The sequence below is a fragment of the Vicugna pacos genome, chromosome X, assembly GCF_048564905.1.
Source record: "Vicugna pacos chromosome X, VicPac4, whole genome shotgun sequence".
In the NCBI taxonomy this organism is placed as follows: domain Eukaryota; kingdom Metazoa; phylum Chordata; class Mammalia; order Artiodactyla; family Camelidae; genus Vicugna; species Vicugna pacos.
This window is the reverse complement of record NC_133023.1, coordinates 57,560,751-57,583,227: the sequence shown is the minus strand read 5'-3', so window position 1 is coordinate 57,583,227 and position 22,477 is coordinate 57,560,751. Positions and strand designations below refer to the sequence as shown.

Below are 22,477 nucleotides of genomic sequence, written 5' to 3'. Positions count from 1 at the left end.
CTCCACATACTTCTGGGAAGTGTAGGAGACGGTTCAGCAACCTTCTCAGCTCTAAATGAATGCCACCCAGACATCTGAGCAGTGTGTGATGGTTTCATAATGATGCCTGAGGCATCCACGAAGGTGAAGGAAGACAGAAAGAAATGTTACGTGAGAAGAAGATAAAGGGAGGAGGATTTCATGCTTAACATATGGGACCACAGCATACCATCTGCTTGCCTATTTGCTTTTTAATGCTCTTTTGATTCTGAGGGTCTTATCATTGCCTCCAACAAAGATTTTTAAGGTAAACTATATTATGTAAAGATGCCTTGCAGCCTAGAGGAGGCCAGGAAGCTGGGTCGGTATTTCTTCTATCCGAGCTGCAGCAATTTTATTTTAATGTTAGAGTTCGGTATGTGGTATATTTTAGGGGCTGTGTTGCCAAGAGAAAGACAGAGATAGAGACAGAGCAAACACTGTTTGCTTTCATTCCTTAAATCCCCACAAATCATATGCAATGCCTTTTCTTACCATCTACACATGTATCATAGGAGTATCACACCATCATTAATCTGGGGATTTTGAGATCTAAGGATTTTTTTAATTCAGTCTTTCTATTAGTATATTATATACAACTATGCCAGGATTTAAGTATAAAACATATTTATTGAAATCATCTGATTTCATAAAATAAATATTCTAATAATTAAAAAGTTTACTCATATTCTAAGCACCACCATCTTGGGAACCATAGTTGACAGAGAAATTGAGGGCACAAAAAATTAAAGTACCAGGTACAAAAAGATATTCTCAATAATCTGTTAGAAATGAAAATAAGCTATATTTAAAATTATAAAATAATTTTAAGAGACAGTATGATTTATAAAGATATCATTGATACCCCACTTCTTCAAGCATGCATCTATTACATAAAGTAATGTTTTAGTCCATCTGGGCTGCTATAACAAAATGCCATAAACTGGGTGGTTCATAGATTGCTGTCTTTTGTTGTAACCTCACATGATGTAAAGAGCAAGAAGGGTCTCTTATAAAGACCCTGCCTCCAAATACTATTGTCATGGGAGTTAGAATTCAACATATGAATTGAGGAGAGAAGGACACAAGCATTCAGACCATAGCAATATGTACTAAGCAAATATTTGTTGTGTGACTATTAGGTACAAGGTACTGTGCTTAGGCAGCTGGGGATACAAAAATGAATAAAATGTGGGCCTTGCGCTCCTGGAATTACAGTGTACTGAAGGAGAAAAATGTATATAATGATAAAATATGTATATAATATAAACACCCAAAGGGAGTCACAAATGAAGCTATATGGGACTTTCAACAATTAGGCATTTAGGGAAGTCTTCATGGAGGAGCTAGAGTTTTCCAGTAACTATCTTAACATTTGTAACTTCAAAAGATTCATATACTTTTTGGTTAACTTTGATACTTTAAAATTTTCTGAAAAACACTTTTTAGAATAAAACACTACCTGAAGCCTTTATGTAAGTTCAGAAGTGTAAGTTACATCCTGAAGTATTTTTTAAATTAAAATATTTTATATTTTAGTGAATTTTTAGGCTTACAGAAAAATTGATCATTAAGTACAAAGTTGCTATATATCCCTCTCCCTAAAACAGCCCCACTAAATTTCTTCTATTACTAACATTTTATATTAGCGTAGTACATTTTTTGCCATTGATGAACCATTATAAAAATACATTATTCTTATTAACTTAGGATTCATTCTTTGTGTTGTAGTTATTTGTGACTGGAGAAATGCATAATATCATATATCCACCATTAAAGTATCATAAGAATAGTTTCACTTCCCTAAAAATCCCACTTGTTCCAGTTATTCTTCTCTCTCTCTACCCTCTGGAATCCCTGATAACTACTGATCATTTTGCTGTCTCTATAGTTTTCATTTCTCCAGAATGTTATATAATTGCAATCATATAGTATGTAGCCCTTTCAAACTGGGTTCTTTCACTTAGGAATATGCATTTCAGAGTCATTCATGTCTTTTTTGACTTGATATTTCATTTCCTTTTATTGCTGAAAAATATTTCATTGTATGGATGTACCATAGTGTGTTTAATCAACTTGCTCTTTGAAAGATATCTTGGTTGCTTCTAGATTTTAGCAATAATAAATAAAGCTACATTAACAGTTGTGTGCAGGATTTCGTGTGATGTAAGTTTTCAGCTCATTAGGGTAATTATCAAGGATTTGCAATTGCTATATTATATGGAAAGACTATATTTAGTTTTGTGAGAAAATGACAAACTGTCTTCCAAAGTGGCTGACCCATTCTGCATCTCTGCTAGTAATGAGAGTTTCTTTTCTTCCATATCCCTGTCAGCCGTTCTAAAAGGTACATAGTAGTATCTCATTTTTGTTCTAATTTGAAATTGCCTAATGATATATGCTACTGAGCATCTTTTCATATGCTTATTGACCATATCTATATCTTCCTTGGTGAGATGTCTGTCAGGTCTTTTGTGCATTTTTAATATTGATTGTTTATTTTCTTATTGCTGAATTTTAAGAGTTCTTTATATATTTTGGATACCAGTTCTTTATCAGATAGGTGTTTTGCAGATATTGTCAATGAATCTGTGGCTTTTATTTTCCTTCTCTTTACAGTGTCTTTAACAGAACAGAAGTTTCAAATTTTAATGAAGTGCAACTCATCAGTGTTTCATGGATTGTGCCTTTAGTGTTGTATATAAAGTCACTGGCAAACCAGAGGTCACCTAGATTTTCTTAATTGTTATGTTCTAGATATTTTATAGCTTTGTGCTGTACATTTAGATCTGTGATAGTTTGAAGTTAATTTTTATGGAAGGTGCAATGTCACTGTCTAGATTCATCCTTCCTTCCTTCCTTCCTTCCTTCCTTCCTTCCTTCCTTCCTTTCCTTTCTTTCTTTTCACATTCAGTTGTTTAAGCACCATTTTTTAATAGAAGTATAGTCAGTTTACAATGTTGTAAAGCATAATGTTTCAGTCATACATATGCATATATATTAGTTTTCATATTCTTTTTTATTGAAGTATAGTCGGTTTACAATGTTCAATCAATTTCTGGTTTACAGCATAATGTTTCAGTCATATATATGCATACATATATTCCTTTTCATATTCTTTTTCATTGCAAGTTACTCCAAGATATTGAATATAATTCCCTGTGCTATGCAATAGAAATTTGTTTATCTATTTTATATATGGTAGTTAGTATCTGCAAATCTCAAACTCCCAATTTATCCCTTCCCACCTCCTTCCCCCTGGTACCCATAGGTTTGTTTTCTATGTCTGTGAGTCTGTTTTTGTTTTGTAGATAAGTTCATTTGTGTTTTTGGTTTTTTTTTAGATTCCACATATAAGTGATACCATACGGTATTTTTCTTTCTCTTTTTGGCTTACTTCATTTTGAATGATGATTTCCAGGTCCATCCATGTTGCAGCAAATAGCATTATTTTGTTCTTTTTTATGACTTGAGTAGTATTCCATTGTATAGATATACTGTAACTTCTATATCCAGTCATCTGTTGATGGACAGATTGTTTCCATGTCTTGGCTATTGTAAATAGTGCTGCTATGAACATTGGGGTGCATGTATATTTTCTAATTAGAGTTCCCTCTGGGTATATGCCCAGGAGTGAGATTGCTGGATCATATGGTAAGTCTATTTTTAGTTTTTTAAGAAATCTCCATACTGTTTTCCATAATGGCTGCACTAAAGTACCTTCCCACCAACAGTGTAGGAGGGTTTTTTTTTCTCCACAGCCTCTCCAGCATTTATCGTTTGTGAACTTTTGAATGATGGCCATTCTGACCGGTGTAAGGTGATAACCTCATTGTAGTTTTGATTTGCATTTCTCTGATAATTAGCGATATTGAGCATTGTTTCATGTGTCTATTGGTCATTTATATGTCTTCACTGGAGAGTTGCTTGTTGAGATCTTCTGCCCATTTTTGGATTAGGTTGTTTGTTTTTTTATTATTAAGTTGTACAAGCAGTGTGTCTGTTCTGGAAATTAAGCCCTTGTCAGTCACATCATTTGCAAATATTTTCTCCCATTCCGTAGGTTGTCTTTTTGTTTTGTTTATAGTTCCCTTTGCTGTGCAAAAGCTTGTAAGTTTAATCATGTCCTATTTGTTAATTTTTGCTTTTATTTCTGTCATCTGGGTAGACTGCCCTAGGAAAACATCGCCAAGATTTATGTCAGAAAATGTTTTGCCTATGTTTTCTTCTAGGAGTTTTATAGTGCCTTGTCTTGTTTTAAGTCTTTAAAGTCCATTTGGAGTTTATTTTTGTATATGGTGTGAGAGAGTATTCTAACTTAATTGATTTACATGCAGCTGTCTAGTTTTTCCAACACCACTTACTGGAGAGACTACCTTTTCTGCATTGTATATTCTTGCCTCCTTTTTCAAAGATTAATTGACTGTAAGTATGTGGGTTTATTTCTGGGCTCTGTTAAGTTCCATGATCCATGTGGTCTGTCTTTGTGCCAATACCGCACTGTTTTGATTACTGTAGCTCTATGATATTGTCTGAAGTCTGGGAGGGTCATTCCTCCAGCTTCATTCTTTTTCCTCAGTATTGCTTTGGCAATTCTAGATCTTCTGTGACTCCATATAAATTTTAGGATTATTTGTTCTAGTTCTGTGAAAAATGTCCTGGGTAATTTGATAGGGATCACATTTAATCTGTAGGTTGCTTTAGGTAATATGGCCATTTTAACAGTATTTATTCTTCTAGTCCAAGAACATGGAATATCTTTCCATTTCTTTAAATCATCTTTAATTTCCTTCATCAATGTTTTGTAGTCCTCCACATATAAGTCTTTCACCTCCTTGATCAGGTTTATTCCTAAGTATTTTTTTGATGCAATTTTAAAAGGGATTGTTTCTTTACTTTCATTGTTAGTGTAAAGAAATGCAACTGATTTCTGTATGTTAATCTTATATCCTGCTACCTTGCCAAATTCTTTTATCAGCTCTAGTAGTTTTTGAAGCACCATTTTTTGAAAAGACTATCTTTACTCCACTGGGTTGCCTTTGCTCCTTTATCAGAGATCAGTTAGCTATATTTGTATGTATTTGTCTATTTCTGGACTCTCTGTTCAGTTCCATTGATCTATTTGTCGATTCTTTTTCCAGTACCACAGTGTTTTGGGTACTATAGCTTTATAGTAAGTCTTATGATGTCAAATAGTGTCAGCCCTCCGACATTGTTTTCTTCTTCAATATTGTGTTAGATATTCTGGGTCTTTTGTTTCTCTATATAAAATTTGGAATCAGTTTGTCCCTATCTACCAGATTATTAGGTAGGGTTTTGATTGGGACTGGATTGAATATATCGATCAAGTTTGGGAAGAACTGGCATCTTGACAGTATTGAGTCATCCTATCCATAAACATGGAATATCTCTCTATTCATTTAGTTTCTTTGATTTCTTTCATCAAAGTTTTATAGTTTTCCTCATGTAGATCTTATACATGTTTTGTTATACTTATACCTAATTATTTCTTTTTTGGTACTAATTTAAATGGTGTTGTATTTTTAATTTTAAATTATGTATTATTCATTGGCGGTATATAGGAACATGATTGACTTTTTTATATTAACCATGTGTCCTGCATCCTTGCTAGAGTTGCTTGCTAGTTTCAGGAGGATTTTTTAAATGCTTGTTTTGAATTTTCTCTATAGATAATCATATCATCTACAAAGATGGTTTTATTTCTTTCTCCCTAATATATATACCTTTTATTTCCTTTTCTTGTCTTACTGCATTACCTAAGGACTTCTAGTACCATGTTGAACAGAAGCAGTAAGAGAGGACATCCTTGTCTTATTTCTAATCTTAGGGGTAAAAGCATCTAATTTCTCATCATTAATTATGTTGTTAGCTATAGAGGTTTTTTTGTAGATATTCTTAAGTTGAGGAAGTTCCCCTCAATTCCCAATTTTTTTTACAGAGTTTCTTAAAATCATGAATAGGTGTATTTTTTTCCATTGCTTTTTTTGCATCTGTTGTTAATATATACTATTTTTTCTTTAGCCTATTGATGTGATCAGTTACATTAATTGATTTTTGAATATTGAACCAGACATGCATACCTGAAATAAGTTCCACTTGACCATATTGTATAATTATTTTTGTACATTATTGGGATTTTTTTTTATCTGTGTTCATGAGAGATAGTGGTCTGTAGTTTTTCTTTCTTATAGTATCTTTGTTTGGTTTTGGTATTAGAATAATGCTGGCCTCATAGAATGAGTTAGGAAATATTCCCTCTATCTCTGTTTTCTGGAAGAGATGGTCTTTACAAATTATCTAAGTACTTTATCCTTCTGTTCACCTTGCTTTGCCTTGCTAATCAAATCTCCCTTTAGTGCTCTTGTTCTTTCTCTCCTTCCAATTGTTTTGGAACCAGAGAGATAATTAAACAATGAAATGAAATTGCCTTTTACATGTTCACATATATTGGACCCTTCATGGCATCAGTAGCTGTATAGCCCTTAATTGTCAGAGACTGCTTTATGCAAAAGAGATTAATTATTGAGAAATTTAAATATTAAAAGTTCTGGAAGAGCTGGGTTCCTTAGATGAGATAGACAATACTTTCATGACCAGGAAGGGAACAGTGGTTATGAAATCTGGAATTTGAGACCCTCAGCAAAATGACCATATTGACCAATAATTTTGACGTCATATAGATACAGCATACCTTTGGATGTTCTTTATGGTGATTTTACTTTTTCCTTAACTCTATTCCTTCGGTCAGTGTCCCAAATTGTACATCTGCATGTTAAAATTGAGTGAATTCAGTTTTCTAATGATATACTAGTCTCTGTGACAATTTAGGAGTTTAGCAGGTTAGTTATATATGTGATTTAAACTTTTTCATTAGGAAAGAAAATAGTTTTGTGAGAATTAGTCCCTTTATATTTCTTGTTACTTAATGGGTATATTGCATTTACAGATAAAACAACTGTCTGTTATGTGATTATAATCTAGTAAAAATAACCAATTTCTCAATTTTTAGAAAGCAACAGAGGATGAAACTTCATATTGAGTCAATTTTTACTGAAGTACGCTATCATCTAGCTTTATTTTTAGATAATTCCAGTCACTAAGGGAGCTAGGGCTGATGTGACCTGAGACACTGGCTTTGTAAAAGAAAATATTTTTAATAATACACACAGTAAAATGTACCCTTTTTGGTACATAGTTCTGTGATTTTTAACATGTATATATTTATATAATTACTACCTGGGTCAAGACGGCACAGAAAACTGCCATCACCCGAAAAATCTCCTTTGTGTAACCCCTTTGTAGATATACCCTTTCCAGATCCCTAACCGCTAGAGATCAATGATTTGTCCTCTACTGCTGTAGTTTTGTCATTTTGAGAATACTATATAAATGGAATCATATAATATATAACCTTTTGAGCTGTCTTCTCTCACTCAGTATAATTCCTTTGTCATTCACCAAATCATTGAGTCAGTCTATCAGTAGTTCATTCTTTTTTTTTAATTAATGAGCAGTATTCCATAGCATGGATGTACTAGAGTTTATTTATCCATTCATCCACTGATGTGCATTTGGTTTCTTTCGGCCCTTTGCAATTATAACTAGAGTTGCTGTAAACACTGTAGTACAGGTTTTTTGTGAACCTGAGTTTTCATTTCTCTAGGATAAATACCTAGGAGTGAAATTGCTGGGTCATGGTAAGTGTGTTTAACTCTATAAAAAACTGCCAAATTGTTTTCCAGAGTGGCTGTTTTTTCTTCCCACCAGCAATGTATGAGAGTTCCACTTTCTTCACTTCTTTGCCTACACTTGGCATATAGTGGTATCTTGAGGTTTTAATATACATTCCCCTTATGGCTAATGATGTTGAATATCTTTGCGTGTGCTTCATTGCCATCCATATGTCCACTCTGGTGAAGTGTCCGTTCAAGTGTTTTGTCCATTTTTTATTTGGACTGTTGTTTCTACTGTTGAGTTTAGTAAGTTATATATTCTAGATATGAGCCTTTCTCAGATATATAATTTGAAAATATTTTTCCCAATCTGTAGTTTGACTTTTAATTCCCTTAATAGTGTCTTATATAAAACAAAAGTTTTTTTTTAATTTTGATAGGTTTCAGTTTATCATGTTTTTTCCTTTATGGTTTATGCTTGGTTTTATGTCTAAGAACTGTTTACCTAACTCAAGGTCATAAAGATTTTCTCCTGTGTTTTTTTCTAGAAGTTATATTTTTACCTTTTATATTTAGATCTATGCTCCATTTTGAATTAATTCTTGTATTTAGTTTAAATGAAGGCTCATTGTTTTGTCCAGTTGTTCCTACACTAAGAATCTCCTCACCCCACTGAATATTTTCTATTTCCTATTGCTGCTGTAACAACTTATCATAAACTTAATAGCTTAAAACAATACAAATTTATTATATTTCTGAAGGTATCAGAAGTCCAAAATTAGATTTCGCTGGATCAAAATAAAGGCATTTGGCTGAACTGTGCTCCCTCCAGAGGCTCTTTGGGGAGGATCAATTTCCTTGCCTTTTCCAGCTTCTGGAGGTCACCTGCATTTTTTTTTTTAATTGAGGTGCCTTCATCTTAAGGCCAACATCACTTTCAGTCTTCCTGACCCTGACTCTCAGCTTCTCATATCTTTTTTCTTGACTTTGACCCTATTTCTTCCCTCTTATAAGGACCCTTTTGATTACATTTGTCCCACTCAGATAACCTGGGATACTCTCCCCAGCTCATGTTCTTTAGTTTAACTGCATCTGCAAAGTCCATTTTTCCATATAAGGTATCATCTTCAAAGGTTCTGGGTATTAGTACATGGAGGTTTTTAGGGAGCCATTATTCTCTCTATGATAGATGGGTTGATAGATAAATAAGAAGGGAGGGAGGGAGAGAGGGATAGAGAGAGAGAGGGAGAGAAAGAGGAAGGAAGGAAGGAGAAGAGAGAAGAAGGAAGGAAAGATGGATGCCATCCTTTTCTGGACTCTGTTCTGTTTCCATTGGTCTGTGTGTCTGTCCATTCATCATCACCACACTTTCTTCATTATTGTGACTTTATAGTTATGTCTTAAAGACAAGTAGTATGATTCTTCTTCCTTTCTTTTTTTCCAAAACTATTATTGCTATTTTGCTTCTCTGTGTAATTTTAGAATAATCTTGCCTATGGCTACAAAGAAGCCAGATGAGAGTTTTTTTAATGGATTTTTATTAAATCTCTTGGCAAATTTGGGGAGAATTGACATCCCTACTACATTGAATCTTGCAGTTGATGAGCACAGTATATCTCTCCATTTATTTAGTTTGTCTTTGATTTATTTCATTTGCATTTGTAGCTTTCAGCATACAGACACTGTACTGTTTGATTAGATCAGTAATTCCCAACTGGGTGTGATTTTGTCTTTGAGAGGACATTTGGCACTATCTGGAGACATTTAGACATTTTTGTTAATCACAACTGGGCTGGGGAGTTGGGGGGACTGGGAACATTTCTGCTATTAACCTGTATTTGGTAGACATTAGGGACACTGCTAAACATCCTGAAGTGCATAGAATAGCCCCTCCCATAAAAAAGAATTATCTAACCCAAAATGTCAGTAGTGCTGAAGGTTGAGAAACCCTGGGTTAAATGTATACTTTAAGGGTTTGTTTTTGTAGGGAGAAGTATTGTAAATTTATTTAAACTTTGGTTTCCAGTTGTTCATTGCTAGTGTATTGATACATTAATAATTGTTCGTTTATATTGCTCATTATAATATGTTGAGAATTATGTTGATAATTATTGATATATTTGGAGTTTAGCCTACGATTTTATTATTTGTTTTCTGTTAGTTGCCTCTTTATTTTGTTGCTTTATTTCACTTTCCTTGCCATCTTTTGTGTTATTTGAACAGATTTTGCTATCCCATTTTAATTTATCTATTGTGCCTTTTACTCTATCTCTTTGTATAATTTTTTAGTAGTTTCTCTACAAATTACAATATTCATACTTAACTGTTCAGTCTCTTAGAATCAGTATTTTATCACTTCAGGTGAATTGTAAATACCATATGATCCTCTAAATCCCTTTACCTTCCCCCTTTATATTCATGTCATCTTATGTATTACATCTGTATACATTGAAAACCTCATCAGTCGATAATTTGCTTTTTGTTTTTAACCATCAAACATACTTTAAAGAACTTAAGAGAAGAATTGCTTCTATATTTGTGTAGATACTTATTGTTTCTGTTACTTTCCCTTCATTCCTAATGTTCCAGGATCATTCTGTTTCTGTTTCCCATGTGTATGAAGAATTTCTTTTAGCAGTTCTTCTAGAGCAGATCTGCTGGTGACTAATCCTTATTAGTTTTCCTTAATCTGGGAATGTCTTGATATTCCCTTCATTTCTAAAGGCTAATTTTACTGGTTATAGGATTCTAGGTAGACAGCTCTTTTACCACTTGAAAAATGTTGTGCCGCTTCCTGCTGGCCTCCCTGGAAATCTGCCGTCTTCAAATTGTTTTTCCCTTATCTTTAATGTATTGTTTTTATCTAGCTCTTTTTAAGATTTCTTCTTTGTCTCCAGCTTTCCAAGGTTTAATATACTGTGTCTTGGTGTGAATTTCTTTGGGTTTATCCCTATTTGGGGTTGCTCAGCTTCTTGAATTCTTGTACTTGTCTTTGCCAAATTAGATGATTTTCTATTTCTTTGAATACTTTTTACAGTCTCATACTTTTTCTCTTATTCTTCAGAAACTCTAAAGAGGAATGATAGATCTTTTGTTATGGTCCCATAGGTTCCTGAGTCTTGTTTACTTTTTTTTTTAAGTCTGTTTTCCCTCTGTTGTTCATATTTAGTAATTTCTATTGTTCTATTTAGTAATTTCTATTGTTCTATCTTCAAATTTACTGATTCTTTCCTTTGTCCTCCATTCTGCCATGGAGTCAGGCCATCCATTCAGGTTTTTTTTTTCACTTCAGTTATATTTTTTTCAATTCCAAATTTTTAATTTATTTCTTCTTTTATGTCTTCTATTTATTTACTGAGATATTCTTTTTTGTTGTTGTTGATTTAAACATGTTCATAAATTCTCCTTGAAGCACTTTTATGATGGCAACTCTGAAATTCTTGTCAGTAGTTCTGACATTTATATCTGTTGATTTTGTTTTCTTATTCAAATTGGTATTTTAGTAGTTCTTGGGATGATAAGTGATTTTTTTATTGAAACCTGGGCATTTTGGGTATTATGTTAAGAGACTCTGGATCTTATTTAAATCTCCTGTTTAGCAGACTTTTGTGACACTGCTCCAGTGGGGATAGGGTGCTGTCTCATTACTGTAGGTGGGGATAAAAGTCCAGGTTCTTACCTCAGCATCCATTGATTCATAGGGAATCCATTGATTCAGGTTCCTTAGTAGGATAAAAGACAGGCTATGGACTGGGAGAAAATATTTGCAAATCATATACCCAGCAAAGGCCTCTATCTAGAATATATACAAAGAACTCCCAAAACTCAACAGCAGAAAAAAAAAGATAAGCTAAATATAACATGTACAAGAGATACAAGCAGATAATTTCATCAGAGAGGATATATGGATGGCAAATAAGCACATCATTCAACATTATTGTCTAGGGGAAACACAAATTAAAACCACAATGTATAGTATATCACTATATCCCTATTAAAATAGCGTCACAATAAAAAAAAGGTAGTGAGATATCAAATATTGGTGAGGATGCAGAGGAACTGGATCACTCATACTTAACTGGTGGAATAAAAAGTGGTACAGCTACTCTGAGAGAGTATGGCAGTTTCTTAGAAAGTTCAGTGTAGACTTACCACATGACTTAGCAGTTACACTCTTGGGCATTTATCCCAGAGAAATGAAAACTTATGACCATCTGTATGAAAATGCTCATAACATCTTTATTTATAATAGCTCAAAACTAGAAACAACCAAAATGTCCTTCAGGGATGAATAGCTGAATAAATTCTGGTGCATCCATGGAATAGTACTCAGCAATAAAATGAGATGAGCTTTTGATACATGTATCATCCTTGATAAATCTCAAGGGCATTATGCTGAGTGAAAAAAAAACCAATCTAAAAAGTTTACATACTATGATTCCATGTATATAATAGTCTCAAAATGATTAAACTATGGAGATCAAGAACAGATTAGTGATTGCTAGGCAACAGGGACTAGGTTGGGACCAAGTGGTATGGGAAGGAATATAAAGAGGTGGCACAAAGGTGTTCTCTGGTGATGGGATAGTTCTATATCTTGATTGCGATGATGGTTACATGGATCTAAACATGGGATAAAATTACATAGAACCATATAGAAGACAAATAAAAAGCACACACACATGAATACACATTTAAAAATGGTGAAAACTGAATGAGTTCTGTAGTCTAGTTAACAGTAATGTGCCAAAGTACATTTTTGGCTTTGATAATGAACCACAGCTACATAAGATGTCATCATTAGGAGATTCTGGGTGAAGGGTTATGAATGTCTTTTTTTAAAACTACTTCTGCAACTTCCTGTTAGCCTATAATTATTTCAAAATAAAAAGTTTTTTTTTAATTAGCATTTGAGATGGTTTAAGTCTAGTTCTGCTGAAGGCAGAGTATTAGAGAAAACCAATATTTGCCACCCCTCAGCCCCAAAATATCACAAGGTCAATGAAACCCACATATATATAACTAATAAAAACATCTACATATAATATAATCCTTCCTGTTTCTTTGGTATTTTTCCTTTTCTTTTTGAAATTTTATGGGAAAATTGACAGTAATCAATGGTTATTATTACAGGTAGTGCTTTGTTCTTAGCACTGTGCTAACTGCCCTTTCCCTGCCAGTAAAAACACAGGAAAGATGACATTGACTTTCTTTACATACTTACATGGATGCTCCCAAGTTTGACCAAACTCAAACACATTTTCAAGAAAGTAAAATTGCACAATTTTCTTGATGATGCATTACTTTCAGCCACAACTCACTCTAGCTGTGGTAAAGATATAATGGGCTGTGAGTTGTGAGAATTACATGCTATCTGTAACTATCACTTTTTCTCCCACTCAAAAAAAGTGTATTACAGTATAAGTGAGGGGATTTGGCCTTATATGGAAAACCTGGAATCTGTTCAAATTTATTTAAATACTTGTGCCATACTTTTTGAGTGTAGCTGATTTAAGCAGTGCATTTGAGAGCATCCATTTTAGAGTGCAAAAGTAATGAAATAATGTTGTCCCTGCTATATAAGCTGCTGATATGGCTGTGGTATACTGGAAAAAATTCTGTTTTAAGGCAGACCTGGATTTTAATTCTAGTTCTGCTGCTTACCAGACAAGTCATTAAACCTCATGGAACTTGAGTTTTCTCAATTATAGGGGTAGTACCCATTTCACAGAATTGTTATTTCATTCAGCTCTCACCTTTGTGAAAGCTACCTAGCACCATATCTGACTCATAATAGCTTTTGTTTACAAAACATTTGTTTTACCACAAAAGGTTTCTGCTTTGGAAAGGAGTTATCCATATACATGCAACTACAGTCAAAGTGAATGATAAATATATAATAAAAAATTATAAATACTGAGGTATAAATTGTAAAAAAGAGGAGTTAAAAAATGGAACGTGCCCAAAGGGCTGCAGGTTTCAAAGAAGGCATCATGATGGGAATGAGATTCAAAGTGAGTTTTGAAGAACAGAGAAGTAGAGAGGTAAATCGGGCAGGGAGACCATTTCAAGTAGAAGCAAGAGCCTGAGGGTATATGGTTATATGGGAATCCGAGTTGAGAAATTTATGATACTTGAAACCTGCTATTCTATTAGATTTTATTTGGAAGTTATAAATCTTAAAGTTTTAAGGAAAGTATTCCATAGTGTTACATTCTTAAGAGTTTTCCAACATCTGCTGTGTATTTTAATGATATTGTTGAATACTGTAGCACCTGCTTGGTTGCTAAGGCACTTGTATCTTACTTTGAAATCTTGATTGGTAAGATTTACGTAGCTCCTGTCAGTTGTAGCTAAAGTTAAGCTTGTTGACAATAAATTCTTTATGTTCAAGAATGATGAATGACATAATAATGGAACATTAACAAGAACTGGGATTTCAGTATCTTTGTTAAGCCCTACAGAATTTTTTCACATGTTATGCATGTATATGAATTTAATTTCTTCAAAGAAAACTGGCAGTCTTACCAACTTCTTGTTCCTAAATGATGGTTGGTGTTTTTGATACTATAACTTTTCAGGAAATGTGAAATGTGAAATTTGAGTGATTGACTAATTTCTCTTGAATATATGAAAGCATTATACCCCTCATTTTTTTTGGTATATTCTCATGGAGAAATAGGTTGGTTTTTGAAAACTTAGTTTGGTATTCTTTGGGTTGTTTGTATGGTATTGGAGTAAGGGAATTTTTTTCTGGAGCAAATAGATCTGTCATTGTCTTCCCCAACCCCCACAGTGGTGAATCAGCCACAGATATTTGTAATTTATCAACTTTTGAGATCCTTTTCACTGTATAATTTCAGTTTTACCATTATTTTGGTGAACAAATGATTTTACTTATATTTATTGAATACCTATTATACAATGCAAAGCATTGTACTCAGTATAAGTGGGACAGAAAGAGGAATGTGATACAGACCTTCAAGGATCTAGTCAGAAAGAAAAATATACACGAGTAACTACAATACAAGGCAGTTTGCTGTAAGTGCCATGAGCACAGAGTAGGATTTTATTTAACGGAGAAAGTGTTTTGGAGTGGATGATTGGGGTGATTTCATTGGGTTAGGAGCTTTTGCCTAATGCACATAGCTTGTAAATGAATATTAACATGGCAGTTAGTATAAGGTAGAAGTCCTGAAATGACAGCTCTCCCACTGCCAAAGGTTTTATCTTTATAAATTGGGGAAATCATTTCAATACTAGTAAATGGTTAATGTCTAAACATTCTCATAAATACTAATTTAAGGTAAATATTTGTACTTTTATTAATACATAATTTGCATATGATGAGTAATTGCTGCTTTTATGTTTTTAGGCCATGAATATTGTGGTTCCCTTTATGTTTAAATATGCTGTAGACAGCCTCAACCAGATGTCGGGAAACATGCTGAACCTGAGTGATGCACCAAATACAGTTGCAACCATGGCAACGGCAGTTCTGATTGGCTGTATGTGTGATTCTTTAATCTGTCTACAGGTGTTGACTTTTTCAAGAGGGTTTCATCATATTTGAGTGTTAGACCTTTTCACCACAAACACAACTTAGCATTTTGGATGTTTGTCTTATGTGAGATTTTTTTTACTATGTGCTTTATTAAAGATACTTCATATGATATACTTTCTAAAAATTCTGTAATAACTATCTCATTTTCTAAGTTCTAGAAAACAATAACATGAAATAAGACATTACATTCATAACAGCCACTTCTTTTTTGTTGTTTGTTTTTTTTTAAGTGGTTGACTGAATTTAATACTTTTTTAATTGAAGTATAGTTGATTTACAATGTGTTAGTTTCTGTTATACAGCAGAGTAATTCAGTTATACATGTATATTTCTTTTTCATATTCTCTTCCATTATAGTTTATTATAAGATATGAATATAGCTTCCTGTGCTGTACAGTAGGACCTTGTTGTTTATTCTATATATAGTAGTTTAACAACCACTGGTAATTGTTAGGCTCCTTATAAGATATCTTTTTAGTAAGGCTAGTTATTTTCTTGCTGTTATTGTTAGCTGTTAAATAGGGAATAGCTAAATAATGATATGTGTGTATTAATGCTTTATCAAATTATATTCAGTAACCATGACACAAGTCTACAATTTGTAAAAAATAGTGTATGATGCTTTGTGTCCCCATGTAGTAGAAAGGATACTTGATGAGACTCAGACTTGAGTTGGGGCATGCTTTAGTCAAGGCACTTGGATTTTTTAGGATCTCAATTTTATCATTTGTTATTTGTGGGAGTTGAATTAGATCAGAAAACCTCAACAGATACTGTACATTTATCCACAGTGAGGCTTTATGGGCTGCCATTTATTGAAAGTATTTACTTGAAAAAAAATCTTGCAACTTCTGGAATCTGGGGGGGAAATAACAAAGGTTTTCATGGTGGTGGAAAGATTGGTACTCAGTAGGTTACATGCTTTCTAGGTTTCTTTTAGTGTAAGTATTTTGTGATATATGTGTTCACTGTACATTTTCTGAGCCCTTGTTGTTTTTACATTCCAACGATTCTAATGTTTTTACACCCCATTTTTTTTCTTTTGAATGTATTGTTAGATGGTGTATCAAGAGCCGGAGCTGCCTTTTTTAATGAAGTTCGAAATGCAGTATTTGGCAAGGTAGCCCAAAATTCAATCCGAAGAATAGCCAAAAATGTCTTTCTCCATCTTCACAACCTGGATCTGGCTTTCCACCTGAGCAGACAGACAGGAGCTTTATCAAAGGCTATTGACAGAGGGACAAGGGGTATCAGTTTTGTCCTGAGTGCTTTAGTATTTAATCTTCTTCCTATCATGTTTGAGGTGACACTTGTCAGTGGTGTTTTGGTAAGTAAAACATTTCTCATAGCAAGCTTTTGTCTTACATTCTTGTTAGTAGCATTTTAGTACTTGAAGCTTTTGTAATATTGTATGTCCTTGGTTTGAAAGCAAAATTCCATGGTGCCAGAAGGATTATGTAGTTCATTTAATTATTTTGCCACAAGCTTCAAGGGACTGTGTTCAAGTCTTTATCATGTTGTTATTGTAAAGAGCTGCTGATTTCTACACATAGATCAGTCACTTAACTAGTGGTTGCAATTTTTTTGTTAGCAGATATTATGGTATATGACTTTGGACTGCTGTGCTCAGATTATCTAGGTTTCTTTCTATTCACCGTTCATAACATTTTAGGCAATTTCATATTTTACAATATGTGTATATATGTATTTTATTCCTCTTGAGGCTCATTGCACCAATTTTATTACAAGCATTTGACAATAGTATCAATGGGACAAGTGCAGTTTGGTTTCTTCCTTATAACCTAAAGTAGATCTTCTAAGGTATTTGTTTTCTCTCTCAATTTTTCATTTATACAACTTCACACCATCATATTTTTAATTAAAATCTTTGAGATTTGCTGTTCTATATTATGAACTATTTGGCAAGAACAATGACTGTTTCCATTCCTTCTTTTGCCTTCTCCAGTATTATAGATGTGGTGCCCAGTTTGCATTGGTAACCCTTGGGACACTTGGTGCATACACAGCATTCACAGTTGCCATCACACGGTGGAGGTAAGGTATTTCCCAAAGGTCAGTCAAGGTTTGGAATTTAGTTATGCTTTTATAGCAGACGTTCCATGCCTATGCAAATCTTTGTCTTACAGAACTAAATTTAGGATAGAAATGAACAAAGCAGATAATGATGCCGGTAATGCTGCCATAGACTCGCTGCTGAACTATGAAACTGTGAAGGTAATATGTTTCATTTTGCTTTTTTCTTCCTTTCACACTGCACTAAGATTTGTTCTGCCATTTAATATAATAGGTGTTGTAAGTCAGAGCTTCAGACTAGTATAGGATCTCTAGCTCTGATGAAATAATAGTACTTTATTATTTTCCTTTTGTTTAGAAATTGCCCTTTCTTTCTATCACATTTTTTGTGTAGTACCATCAGAATTTTACCTTCTGAATTAATTTATAAGTGGTGACAGTACAGTTAGCATCTTGATTCAGAGTGCACGCTAAGTTCTTGACTCTATCCTTCATAGTGCCTAACATAGTGCTTTTCATTAATTGTTTCATTTATTTGTTCATTTTTCCATTAACAAATATTACTGAATGCCTCTTGTGTGCAAAGCACCTTGCTAAGTCCTGTGATGGGAGAGGGTGGTTAAAAATAAAAGTGGTTAGTATTTAATCCTTGCCCTCTCAGAATTTGCTGACCACTGGAAGAGTTAAGTATGCAGGTGACTACACAAGAAGGCATAATGTGGTTGGAGCAATGAGAACTGTCAGCTCAGAGTCTCAGGGGATCAAGGGAAGGCTTTGTGAGGGAAGTACCATTGACAGCTTTTTTAGATCTGGGTTAAATTAACTAGACGTTCGGTAAATGTTTGTGGGATGAATTTTATGGACTTTTCAAATATAGTTCATTGTGGAAAACTACAGAAGTACCATAGTCCCATGTATTCTAAGTCAGTTTTCAAAATGTAGTACGCAGTACAAAATTGTATCTGTACATAAAGTCTCATGAAAAGTATACTAATTACTTAAGGGAATAAATTCCAATTACACTTATATGTAGTTACTATTTTTGTATATTTTGTAGTATTTTAATAATGAAAATTATGAAGCACAAAGATACGATGAATTTTTGAAGACATATGAGACTGCTTCATTGAAAAGTACCTCTACTCTGGCTATGCTGAATTTTGGTCAAAGTGCTATTTTCAGTATTGGTTTAACAGCCATTATGGTGCTCGCCAGTCAGGGAATTATGGCAGGTAAGGGAATTGTGGCAGGCAACGGATCTGTGGTTTTCACATTTGTAGATGATTTACTTAACCGTTATGAAGATTAATGAAAGGAATGTGTATATTAGTCTTAATTATAAAGCATATTCAATAAGGTGCTATAACATCTTTGGACAGTACTTTCCTTTTTGTATCAGAATATGTGTTTTTGATTGTATGATAATTTTTTTAACTTCCTTTTGTTTAACACTGCAAGTTTAGTGGTGGTTCTCTCATTGTTTGGGATTACTGTTTGTGGGCCTATAACTTGATTCTTTTGGGTGTAACTTTTTTTTTAGCATCTAATATTTCTACTTTGTCTTGTAGACCTGGAAAGCAGTGTAATTAATTTAGTGTTTAGTGCAAAGGACTAAAGTGCAAACAGTCTTTTTAAAAAATTACTGGTAACCTTTTCATCTTTCTATTATTCATTTGCAAAACATTTCAAAAGTAAATATCTGTGCCTCTTTTCTGTAACCTGCCTACTCAGTTACAATTCATTCATTCACTGTGACCTTAATACATAGTTTATCATTCCCAATCATGATAACTATTTGCTCCAATTTTTAAATATGTACTTTAAAAAATTCTATTTTGTATTACAAGGAACTTGCTAGTGTCTTAGGAAGAAAGGAGAGATTTTCAGCCTTCCATTTCTGTCCTTACTTAAACTATTCTCTTTTTCTTATATATTATATGTAGTGTATGACTGGGCTTTTCCCATTCCACTTAGCATGTATCTAGTTCACTATATTCCTAAATCATGGATTAAAATGCTTTGAAATTTGAGTAGGCCTAAAAGTTGCTGATTATGTACATTTTGAACTGTATTTCAGATTAATAGACTATAAACTTCTCTTATCTTAAACTGGAAAAGTTCATGACATCTAAAATATCCTTTTTTTTTCTTCTGCAACTTCATATTAAGGTACCCTTACCGTTGGAGATTTAGTAATGGTGAATGGACTGCTTTTTCAGCTTTCATTACCCCTTAACTTTCTGGGAACTGTATACAGAGAAACTAGACAAGCACTCATAGATATGAACACCTTGTTTACTCTACTTAAGATAGACACCCGGATTAAAGTAAGTAATCTATTTAGTACTTTTTAAAAGTCATATGAGTATCATCCCATTGATAGGATTATTCAAGGGGAATATTCTTATATCACCACATTAGCATATCAGTATCTTTTTTGTGGGAGTTAGGACTATCATGTGTATTATTAATGGGTTGTTATAGCTTTTACTTCTATGTTTAGAAACCTTAACAGTATTAGCAAAGAATACTGTACCTAGAAGCTAAATTTTGTTAAGTTCAGTTATTTGTACTTGCACTTGATTTACTTTTGCTAATAATGATATAAAATGTGATTGCCTCTCCTCACGTTTTCAACTTCCCTTTCTCCCCTGTCCACCATCTCTCTTACCCACTAAAACAAATTGATCAGAAATCAAAGCATTCAGAATTTTTCCCCTCACCAGTGAGGAGTAAGAAAAGGAAATCTTTAAAAGCATGCTTGGTACTGGTCTAACTCCACTTATAAACCTCCTCTTTCCTCATTATTTTCCTTTTTCTCTTTGTGAATTAGAAAATTATTTGCATGATGTACTCTAGGCAGTGTGTAAAGTGGCTTTTTTTTTTCTCTTCCCTGCTAGGACAAAGTGATGGCATCTCCCCTTCAGATCACACCACAAACAGCTACGGTGGCTTTTGATAATGTGCATTTTGAATACATTGAGGGGCAAAAAGTCCTTAGTGGAATATCTTTTGAAGTCCCTGCAGGAAAGAAAGTGGCCATTGTAGGAGGTAGTGGGTCAGGGTGGGTAATTTAGTTGTTTACAAAATTCTGCATTTATTGATGATTCCCAATGTAATATTTTTTATCATAATAAAATGATTACTTGTGGTTTAAAATTGGGGTTCCCTATTGCCAGTAGGAGCTATATAACCTTTCCTTGTCTCCAATTTCAGGAAAAGCACAATAGTGAGGCTGTTGTTTCGCTTCTATGAGCCTCAAAAGGGTAACATTTACCTTGCTGGTCAAAATATACAAGACGTGAGCCTGGAAAGCCTTCGGAGGGCAGTGGGAGTGGTACCTCAGGTATTTTCAAAAAAGAAAAAACCTATTTGGGGGAAGATTTATTGGGTTAGTGGATCATTTACGAGAATAATTTGAATCCATGGAGTCAATATATGCTGATGAAGTTGGAAGTGTTAGACCCTACAGGCCATATTCTGTTACCAAAAAGACAAAAAAAAAAAACCCTGAATGTAAAATCTTCATGATGGAAAGGGTTTTTTTAATCCATAGAAATATAGCATAATATAGAGGAAAGAGTCCAGACTGGAATCATACAGAACTGTATTCTAAGCCCTGCTCCATCCTTTATAAGTTCTATGGTCTTGGCCTCAGTCTCCTGTAAGATAAGGATACCATTTTTCATATAGGACAGAATTATTATGAATTATAGATAATATGTATAAAGCACCAAGTACAATGTCCATCACATAATTGTTCAGTAAATGAAAACTATTATTTTAATTTTGAACAGTTTTTGACATAATAAATTTATAAAAATTACAAGGCAGTTTGACTGCCAACTTCAAGCTGGTATACCTTATTCACCACTGTCCCCTTAGTACCAAGCACAGTGCCTGACCCATAGTGAGCATTTAACAAGTATTTGCTGAATAATGTTAGGGAGAAGCATAAGTTCAGAGTAAGATCTGAGAAGATAAGGAGATAACCTTGTAGGATGTGAGTTTTTCGTATGCTGAAAGCCAGTAGAGAGACCTGGGCATTAGTTGCAGCCTAGAATCAGAACCAAATCCCTGGAAGAACTGAAGAAAAGGATCAGACAGTGATATGTTGCTTGTAAGAGGTCCCCCAGGTGATATAGCACATACCATTCTGCCCTGTCCTTTCTTTCACTGAGAATCCCAAATTTAATGTGTATGAAATCACATAGGGCGATTATTGAAATTCCTACTCTCTTTCACACACCTTAGTTCTGATTTAGGAGGGCCGTGTGAGCCCCAGAAACCTGCATTTTTGAATGTGCCTTCTGTGTGATTCGAACAGAGATGATTTATAGACTATATGTTGAGAAGCAGTGACCTAAACCATATATCAAGTGAACTGAATTCTGGGCTGTGGCTACTTAGGGCTTAGTGTCCTCATCCATATAACTTGATTCCTGCTATTCTCTTGGACTGTATAACAATTATCCTCATCCTTTTGAAAAATAAAATACTCTTTCACTAAGGAAAAGTATACATGGTCAATAAATGAAAGAAAAGAGGCTCATCCTCATTAGAAGTCTTGGTAATTAAATCAACAAAGGGATACCATTTTTCACCTATCAGATTGGTAAAGATTCTAAAATACATAGTATCTAGTTTGGGCAAAGCTGTGTAAAATGGCCAGTCTATTTTGCTGGAAGACATATATAGCTTTCCTGATGAGCAAATTGGCAATAGGTAGCAAAAGTCTGGAAAATATTTATACCCTTTATTCCAGTAATTCTGCTTCTAGTAAGTTTTAGTAAGGAAATAAACAGAGACGTAAACAGATTTTTATATGCAAAGCTGTTCATTATGGCATTATTTATAATAACAGAAGTTGGAAACTATAAAGTCCAACGATAAGTAGATGGTTAAATTATCATAAGATAAAATATCATACAGTCATTTATAAATACCATGTTTGTAAAGAATATTGAGTGTCATGGATAGAGACTCAGATACAAAGTTTGTTTAAAAAGAGGATACCAAACAAAATGTAACATCTCAATTTTATAATATTAAATGAATACATGTTAAGAGAAAAAAAGATTGTAGAAAATACACCAACATGTTAATAGTTATTGCTGAATGGTGGGATTATTGATTATTAATTTTTATTTTATCTTATATTTGTATT

At 33.7% G+C, this 22,477-nt stretch overlaps 1 protein-coding gene across 2 annotated transcripts in view; it reads left to right on the top strand.

The window, feature by feature from the left end:
• ABCB7 (ATP binding cassette subfamily B member 7) overlaps window positions 1–22,477 on the top strand; it is a 105,372-nt gene that overhangs the window by 69,633 nt on the left and 13,262 nt on the right. For both annotated transcript variants that reach the window (XM_031671594.2, XM_006217160.4), the window contains 8 exons: window positions 15,088–15,220; window positions 16,335–16,603; window positions 17,243–17,331; window positions 17,424–17,511; window positions 18,368–18,542; window positions 19,480–19,637; window positions 20,211–20,374; window positions 20,527–20,656. In XM_031671594.2, coding sequence (XP_031527454.1) covers window positions 15,088–15,220; window positions 16,335–16,603; window positions 17,243–17,331; window positions 17,424–17,511; window positions 18,368–18,542; window positions 19,480–19,637; window positions 20,211–20,374; window positions 20,527–20,656 — 1,206 coding nt within the window. The remainder of the gene's footprint in view (window positions 1–15,087; window positions 15,221–16,334; window positions 16,604–17,242; window positions 17,332–17,423; window positions 17,512–18,367; window positions 18,543–19,479; window positions 19,638–20,210; window positions 20,375–20,526; window positions 20,657–22,477) is intronic.